Below are 9,593 nucleotides of genomic sequence, written 5' to 3'. Positions count from 1 at the left end.
TATTATTGGAAGGAAAATAAAGCATCTTTTCATTTTAATATATTGCAAACAATGCATAAGAAATGCCTTAAGTTTAATATTAATATTAATCTTACGTGAAATGAAATGTGTTATCCCTGTACAAACTAGTGATACTTCTGCCTTTCACAATATTTTTGTATTAAAAGCTGCAAGTTCCACTACTGGACCAGATTTGAATTCACTAAAAAGGGAACCTTCAAGAATATTGAATAAAGATCCTTCCACGTGGTCAATAGAGGAAGTAGTGCGTTTTGTGAAAGAAGCTGATCCACGAGCACTGGCTCCACATGCAGAACTCTTCAGAAGACATGTATGATGCATATCCATTCTGTTCTAGTAGATTGTGTCATGTTAATCTCTTAAAATACAACTTTCATGTCTATCAGTCTGTTTGCAACTGGAGGTGGAGTAGACTCTTCATATATTAGAGAGAGGCTGAAAATTACTTTTCCACCTGAAACCCCTCCTGCAATATATTTTTTTCTTTCTTTCAGTCATGCTAGACTAATACAAATAGCCACCTCTTTCCAGTGTATATGGAATAATGCCAACCTGGAAGCACCCAAGTTCTAATGGCCATCATCCCTGGCACCCCTGGTATTTCTAGAGACAATGGCATTCTCATGTACAGTGTAGGGCATTCAGTCCCCCTTGTTTTGGAGAGTTACTCTCCTAGAGCAGAGATTGATGTTAGCCATTGTTAGCTAGACACTTGGTCATTAATACTAAAATTCAGAGCATCAGCTGAAATATTTAATTAATCTGTTTGGGAAAACAGTGTATAGGGTTTCATAGGTCTGACAGATGTTATCTTTAGAGACAGAAACTATCAGTTTGTGGTGGGTTTGTTCTCCCCTCCTTCTTGCTGTGCCTTCTATGGTAGGTTGCTTATTAAAGAGCTGTATTCTTATTTTATTGCATATATTGCCTTCCAAAAAGAGATTGGCTTTCTCTTTAATAGTATTTCACCCATGTTCTGCTCCAGCTCCTCCTAACAGTTTAATCTCTGAGTAAGCTGGATTGGAAGGAAAAATCAAAATAACTTCCAGTGGAGATTTCTGTCTTATATTTTATTCTTAGTTGTATAACAACAGTAAATGTCACTTGGTTTTTTTTTGGTTTTGTATTTAAATAAAGTAAGACAGTTTTTGTGGTGCTTTATGGAATTAATTGCCTGTCTATGGTATGTAAGGATACTGAGAGCTTAGGACTGACATATTTCAGCAGCTTCTCAGACAGTTGAAATTTAACTAAGTTGTCCTTGGTCTTGATCCTGACAATCTCTTTGGTTCAACATGGAAATAGATCTATCTAATTTCCCATATTTAGATGGTCTCTAGCCACTTCCTCTCTGTGACCGTTCACACATGCTTGCCAAAATCCTCCCCACAGCTGTTTTCAAGGTTCAATGCAAGGCCTCAGTGCTTGGATCATTTAATCTCTAACTGCACAGACCTTCCTTTGCAGCTTCTTTTTCTTTTTTCCCTTGACCCGTTCACTTTTTTCCCTGGTTGGAAATCCTAATTCTGAGGGCTGTTTGATCAGTTTATTTTCTTTATTATCATTTTCTTTCTTTAACATTCTCAAATACTTAATCACACATTAAAAATGCTAAAACAAATTAAATTCCAGTAGTCATCTGTAAATTCAAAATTACAGTTACTGTCCTATATATAGCAGATATATTTTTACTACAGTATAAACAACTATAATGTACTTTCCTGTTTTACCATGCAGCTTGCTAAAGTAGTTATCTGTTGTGTTTATTCTCTTCCTTCTGCAGGAAATTGATGGGAAGGCACTACTCTTACTGAGGAGTGATATGATAATGAAATACATGGGACTGAAGCTGGGGCCTGCCCTAAAGCTGTGCTACCACATTGAACGACTTAAACAAGGAAAGTACTAGCCAGTGGGGTCCCACAAACACCAAGCTCTCAGGTTCACAGCCATCGCCTTGATGTGAAACTCTTTCACTGATATAAACCTCTATTTTTTTAATGTGCTCTTGAAATATAAAAGAGACATTCATGATAAAGGGAGGGGGTGATTTGTATTGCATTCTAGTGTTTTTGCAAACTGTTTCACAGAAAGTTGTCAGGGAAGGACAGTTGATCATACTGGGTGTGGGCAGGTCTGGTGAGAACGCTCTCCGAGTCCTGAAAAGTGTTTTCTGTGTTACAGGCTTCAGCCAACGTGTTCATATTCAGAAACAAAACAGCTGAATCCCAAAGGGAAATAATAAATTAAACCAGCATCAGGTGTTAATAATTTTTACAGGGGTGGCTGTAAACTTTTATATTGCAAGAAAATCTTAAAATAGAAGATCTCATCTCTGTAGTGAATATTCTGGTCTTTCAGAAAAGAGGAAGGGTTATGGAAGAGAGGGCTTAATACAAATATAAGCTTTTATAAAGTGTGATTATCAGTCCTTTGGGAAATAATGAGGACAAATGTATCGTATATTGTCAGTTTAGGCAGGCAGTAAATATTTCTGTTTCATGGAAGGTCATATTGGCTGTATAAACAGCCATTTCTGAGACAGAGTGATTTCACTGGAACAATGCATCCACATATGAAACATTCCATCTTTTTGCTAAGTTTGGCATGGATGTGTGTTCATGCTTTTTATATGTACACGTGTATGTGTCAGGGAAATACATACTGCATAAAAATATACATACACACTGTACATATATTTTCAGTTTTTTAATGTGTACTTTGCACTGTGCCAGAGAGAACTGTACAATTTCTTGTTCTTTTCTTTTACCAGTAAATTTAGTTGTGTATTACTTTCATAAGCACCTGTTTAATTTGTTCTTGGAGTCAGAAGGTGACAAACAATCAAAAGATGTCTTTATTCATACAGGCAAGCTCCCTGTACTATGCAATACTCCTGGTTATTCATCCCTTAACTCTGAGCCATATATTCTGATACGTATTTGGAAATACACATTTGATTCCAATGTTTTGGGTTTATATTTCCTGTGAGGAAGTGCTACTTTGTAACTGATAAACCTTTTTTTGGGTAAAATTGGTGCTGTTTGTATAAGCTGCAAGAATGCGTGGTGATAATAACAGTTTGTTGTCACTGCCAGTTGTAAAATACATCAGGGACAAGAAAATACACTTTCTGTTTAGGAAACTGAATGTACTGTATGTAATAGTCAAGTGATAAAAACTGTTAGAGAAGGTGTAGTCCTAAAATGGTAGGGTTTATTATATCTCTTAATGCCTTTTTTATATGAAAGCATATAGTATAAATGTATTTTTTACAAATTAATTTTTTGAAAATGACTTTCTTTACCCATAGACTGATACTCATCAGATTTCCACAGATGTACTGCTAGAAAACAGTGAATTTTGTGACTCTCAAGTCCAAGTATTTTGTTATTTTAAGTGACTACAATGCAATTTCAATTCAGAAAGTCATTTGGGCCCTGAGAATTGTTTTTGTTATTACATCATTAGACATTTGACACTAAAGTTTATCTGCATCGATTTGTTTTGCATATCTTTTGTGGTGCATGTATGCTTAGATGAATAACACAGGCATGCTCTATATAGTAAGAAAAGGTCAGAGCATTGATTGAAGAAACAGAATATTTTCTCTTGATGTTAGAAAAATACTGACTAAACTTTCATATGGTTACACCAAAAACTATATATTAAGGAAAACATGCCCCATGTGTTCAGAATATTGTTTATACATATATATAATTGTATACTACTTCTTCTGTGCTTTATTATGCTGAATTTGGGTTCCTCAGCATAAAAAGATCTCATGCAATCTAAGTGGAAGCAATTGACTGAAAATAGTTTCCATTTTTTACATTGCCCTGGGCATAAGAAAAACAAAGATGTTTAGATTTTCTGTTTGGTCTTTATGGAATGACATTTTTGTACATGGCACTATTATGGGTATAAATATTTGTTCAAGGCTTTCTGTGCACCCATGTGCACAAAGATAACTGTGATGTTGCTGTACCAGAATTTCTCCGTGTGCTGTAGTGTGAGATTCAAACATTCTGAGTCTTACAGCAGAATACATTTTTTATTCTTTATTTTCAGTGGGATGTTCTTATCTAGCAAGAATAATAAAAGAGTTTGTTCATTGTTGTAACTGTTCTGTTTGATGCCATGTGGATGTGAGTGCTCTCTGTGTAAGCAAGGGTGGCTGTCTGATCTGGACAGTTCTTTACAGTTCATGGAAACATCTGATAAAAGGAGGTTTTAATGAAAAGGGTAAGATCATTCCAGCCTTATTCATTTGAAACAATTAATATTTGAACTTGGGTTGTTCTATGCTTTCAAAATAAGAATTTATCCACTTACTTAACTATTTAGTTTTGTATGTCTCATTTTGCAATTTGCAGCCTACAGAAGTCTCATATAACCACTGAGGGGAAGAGACTGATAAAAACTGTTGGTGCTGTGTTCAGGTAAAAACACAAAGTATTTGAAATCAAAGCAGTTAGTGGCAGTAAGTTTGAACTTCATACACTTGAAGCTTTCTTATTTCTGTGATACAGAATTCTCTTGTTCCAGTGACTGTTATCAGCAATCAGCCAGTGCCTGAGAAGGAACTTGGATTGGGTTAATGGTAACCTCACAACTTTACTGGTAGATGATAAAATTGGAAGTTGGCAGTGCCAGCAGTTCAGAGGCATTTTGCATCTGATCTCCCTCAAAACATACTTAGTATCTTTTTTGTGTTTGATATATCAGACAATATTATTTTGTCTCTTTGTTTCTCCAAGTTGCTTTTCTATCAACATGGATTCATCTCTTTATCTGGTTCTGTAACTTCTTGTCATCTTGGAAGACAGTGCCATAACTCCTCAGTGCATCATGGGACTATTGGAAATTAAAATACTGCTGCCTGGGAGGACTAGAAGCTCTAAAAATTATTTTTTGCAGAACACCTATGCAATAGTGGAATTGAAGACTGGAGGGTAGATTCTGGCAGTATACATACATATTGCAGGACTTTTTCACACATATGTAGGAATGGCAGTGAAAGACAGCAATATCATGTTACAAATGTTGGCTTGAAGGATGGACCATCTTCCCCTTTTTTGTTGCCTTGGATAAAGACACACCATTTTTATTTCAGGTGGTAGACACAGGTTCATCTGCTTACTCATTATATTTGTAGAAACTCTTCTCCCTCTGCAGTCAGGGATATAATTTGCAAAAAGTGATGTTAACCGTCTCTGGAGCTCTTGACAGTTTTGGGTGAGTCTGTGGATATGATTATGTAAGCCCTGAACATGATATAAAAATTCTAAATTTGAGTATCCCAAGTATTTCTGTAGGGGAAAAATGAAGCCCTGGGTGGGGATGACTAAAATCTTGAACTTCTAACCTGATCAGATAAAAGTTTCTTTGTGCTTGTCTTTCTTTTAATTGCAGCTGAAATTCAGAGAATTGAAATATGGGTACACTGAGGCAAAGCTGTTATTCAGTACTTCAGCCTTTTCCATGTTCTATGTAATGAAGTCCTTCATCTCATTCAGCAGTGGGCCCAAGTTTTCCCCAATCTTCTTTTGTCAGCTATAGAATGTTGTCTATTTTAATGCAGGATCATGGAAAGAAACACATTTTAAAAGGGGATGATAGCAGTATTTTTTTTCTTTGATTGGCCAGCTAGTTACATAATTGAGTAAAATGAATGAAGAGGTGTGAACCTCTTCTAAGTAATGAGTGTCTTCATCTTTTTGTCACTCTTTTTGGCAAGTTGAGGCTGTGTAGAGTTACACTGACTTGGCTTGAAGAGGAAAAAAGAGAGACCTTGAGATCAATTCCAAAGGTCATATATTCCTCTTCTCCCTTTTTATGACATGTAAAACTATGGGAGTGAGTAAAAAGTGCTCATTTGGAACTGCCTAAGAGTGATGCAGGGAGGCAGAAGCTGATTTCATGTCCATTTTAGTGGTGAAATGATTGCTGCTTTTTTTTCAGGCCTTGATTATAATCTTTCACTCTTTAAAGCTGACTAACTAGCCCATAATCCTGGGATTGTGTTCCCAAACTGTCAGTGTTCCTGTTGTTTCAAAGGTCATGCAGAGCCATTTTGAGACTTGTTAAAATCTGAACAGTCTGTTGTAAACTCACTGTGATGTGAGTCTGCAACTGTGTCTGTATACAACATTTTATATATCTTTTTTAGTGTGGAAACTGCAGAGGTAGGGTTGGGGATAATTTAATTGTGAAGTATTTTGCTACTTTTTTTTCTCTGATGCTTCGTTCTAAATAAATGCTCATTATTGTGGCTGTGGTAGATGACAGAGTCTTATGTATACTTAAAACATGCCATTATGGTGATCCAGTGGGCTTTTAAGTTCCTTGCTTACATAATCATCCATCCCTGTCCTAGCAGATAATTTTGATTAGCTGTAATTTGTCCCATTTGAATCAGAATTAGCTTCCATCTCCAGAATCTCCCAGTCCTGCTGTACACACTGAGGACAAGCTGCTTCTCCTCATAGCTTTATGAACCACTGCTAGTTTTATTGCAGCTTTCATTATCTGCAGGAGAACAGTTCGGCCCTGATAGCGAAGGATGCACACCTCTACTTCTTTATTTCTGAAATACATGAAGGCATTTTCATCCATAGAGATTCACTTTTCAGCATTCAAAATTAAAGGCTTTTCAGGACAAGCAGCACAAGCAAACAGATGCCAGCACAAGGGGAAGGGGAGATTGCATCCCATGTCTGAACAGACAAGCGTGAACAGATGTACAGCTTGAAGCTGGCAGAAACCTCTCTGCCAATGGTTCCTTTCTAGTTGTGACAGCTGGAAGAAAACAAATATGCCACAAAACCACCATGACAATTGCCATTACTCAGTGTTGGCTGTCCCAGCTCTGAGGTCCAGAACTGGAAAGACAAAGACTTATCTACCCTTCCAAGCAGATGCTGAGGCAATTGGCAAGGCAGTGGGAAAAAATGTAATGAATGGTGGTAGAACTTAAAAAGTCTGGACTTCAAATGCAGGTCATGTTTTTATTAAATTTTTCTCTTTTTCATATTTAGTTTTTTCAGTAGTTATGTGGGCATTCAGTTACCCCAAGCAATTGAGCTAATGCTGTCTAGATTTCCAAGAGTGAGGTTTTCAAACAGGTCTGAACTCTACCTCAACTTCCATCTCTCCAAACTAGTGCTGCAGAATAGGTTTCCTCTTATTGAAGACCCTTTTGAGGGAAGGATCTTCCCATGTGCTTCTTAGTCCTGCATGTTATGAAAAGTAAGGGAAGGACTCTGCAGCTTTTTCTTGCTTTATCTTTGATGTGCCAGCTATTGCTACTGATTTCAGCCCTTGCCCTGGGCATGTACATGGTACTCTGCTGTGAACAGATGCCTCTCACCTGCACAGTGTTACTCCAGGTGTGATCTACTTTACTAAAAAAGTGCTTTTCTTTCTAAGTGCCTGTGCTTACATGAGCAAAATAGCAGCAAGGGAGAAATAAATAAATAAATAAATACTCAGTTTTAGTCTACCCTTGGTTTATGCTTGTACTTTAGGAGTGAGGTAGTAGATAGGTAATGTTATTATATTGGAACATAATTGCTTATTAGGTTTAATGGGTAATGAGACAGGGGCAAGTTTTGTTGGTTGGTTGGTTTTAGTTTGGGGTAGGGTTTGGTTTTTTTTGGCTTTTGACAGAGTTTTTTTGTTTGTCATGTTTTTTTTATTTTACCTGACTGCTATCAGCTGTATGTTTGTTTTCAAGAGGCCAGCTCAGCAAAAGGAAGCATATTACTTTCATACATCTTTGCATTCATTGTAATATATTAATTGTAATTGCCTGGATGGTGTTTGGCTACAGGAAATGAACAGGTTGGGGAAAGTTTAAATGTTTTAAAAGAAAACAGAAATGTAAGGCTGGGATGAGTGATAGGGTTTGCTTGCATAAACATGAGAAGGAAAATGCATGAAGAATGAAGTAATGGAAAATTAGGAAGGAGAAAACCAGGTGGATATATCAAGATAAACTGTTTCAGATTCACAGATGACATGGGTCTTTGACTGTTTGTGTTAAGCTGGGATTTTTAAGGGGAAAGTTAGGAAAAATAATTCTGAACTCTTATCAGGGATGTGAAGTCTTTTATCTTGACATGATTTTATCTGAAAACAAGGGATGAATCCTTGTAATTCCCAACCCAGTTTTTGGGACATGCACTCTCTGTCCTTAAATTGTTTCTTAGCTGCTGTTGACAACTCACTCACTCTTGGTATGATATTTTTTAAAGCCAGACCAGATGAGCCAAAACTTGGGAATACAGGCTTGGGTTTGACTTGATGTAAGTTAATTTATTGATATCATAGTTGTCCAGACTCTTTCTCAACTTAGTCCATGGGAGTTGAGGGTATGATTGATCTGACCAGATACCAACATCTGCTTTACAGAGATTTCTTGGGTCTGTTGGAATCTTGAAGCCTCTAATAGACTCTATTGGTTTTATTAGCCAGTTTCTATCATGGGAGTCTCAATGCCCATTATAACTCTAGCACATGAGTTAATTCTCCACCTAAAGTGCTCTTCATTGCAAGTCAGCTGGAACAACCCTCTTACTCAAGTCCTTTTTTGGAAGACCCGATTGGCATTGAGAAGCAAATGTTCAGGTACACATTACAGTAACCAAGCAATGTTGGCCAGGTCTTATATTCTACCAGGCAAGAGGTCTGGCTTTAAAGTCCAGTTGTTCAGAGTATAGCCAAAGCTCTATCCATAGACAATATTTGTGCTTTCTTACATCTTTGTTGCTGCACAGAATGCTGTGGCAAAAAGTGGACAGCAAGCACTTAAATATTCTGTTGTGTTTTCTAACCCCACTCTTACCCTGTGTGCACAAATGCAGGTGAGTGTGGCATATGCATCACTGGGCTTTGAGTGTGGTGGCTTTGTGCCTCATGGCTGAGCTGTGGAGGGTCTCTGAAGGGTAGGCACATGCTCTCTTATGCTCTGTGGACCAAGCTTTCAAAGTACTTATTTCGAAACATTTGTTTAAAACAATAGGAAAAAAAATCCAATTCTTACCTTTATAGCTTTGAATGAAGGTAGGTTGGGTTTAGAGGGGTTTTTTTCCCTCAATAAGCAAGAAATTACTTGTGTATCAGAAACCTCAAAAGTCAGTGGTGGTACTTTTAAGGGTTTTCTTTGGGAGCATAACCTCCACAAAGAAGGAGCTTCTTGTTTTGTGTCCAGTAGCCTGTCCTTGGTCTGTGAGATGCCAGTCTAGGACAAATCATTGCCTAACTTTGTCCCTAAGCAAAGAAAGATGGGAACTCCGTTGATGAGGATGTGGTAGGAGGGATGACATTGAAACAATGTAAAAAATGTGACCATTTTGAAACAGCTGTGGCTTAAGGAACATTAGTAATCCCAGGAGCAAGGGGGGGACACAGGGTGATGCAGGGCTGCAACGCGTCTGTTACCAGCGTTTCACTGGAAATACACTTCTAAACAGTGAAAAAAGGGTGTTCCACTTGGAAAAAAGTAGAAACAGTCCTTCCTTCCAGATACTTGATTAGGCTGTACCCTGCTGTTTGCTCTTTTAATTTTC

The 9,593-nt window shown here is 37.4% G+C and overlaps 1 protein-coding gene across 10 annotated transcripts in view; it reads left to right on the top strand.

Moving 5' to 3' along the window:
* SCML2 (Scm polycomb group protein like 2) overlaps positions 1-4,140 on the top strand; it is a 71,131-nt gene extending 66,991 nt beyond the window's left edge. For all 10 annotated transcript variants that reach the window (XM_079323521.1, XM_079323518.1, XM_079323520.1 and 7 more), the window contains 2 exons: positions 168-331; positions 1,805-4,140. In XM_079323521.1, coding sequence (XP_079179647.1) covers positions 168-331; positions 1,805-1,930 — 290 coding nt within the window. In that variant the 3' untranslated portion in view covers positions 1,931-4,140. The remainder of the gene's footprint in view (positions 1-167; positions 332-1,804) is intronic.
* Positions 4,141-9,593: the final 5,453 nt, after the last annotated feature.

The sequence above is a fragment of the Erithacus rubecula genome (assembly GCF_903797595.1).
Source record: "Erithacus rubecula genome assembly, chromosome: 1".
Classification (NCBI taxonomy): domain Eukaryota; kingdom Metazoa; phylum Chordata; class Aves; order Passeriformes; family Muscicapidae; genus Erithacus; species Erithacus rubecula.
This window is presented reverse-complemented; position numbering and strand designations above follow the sequence as displayed.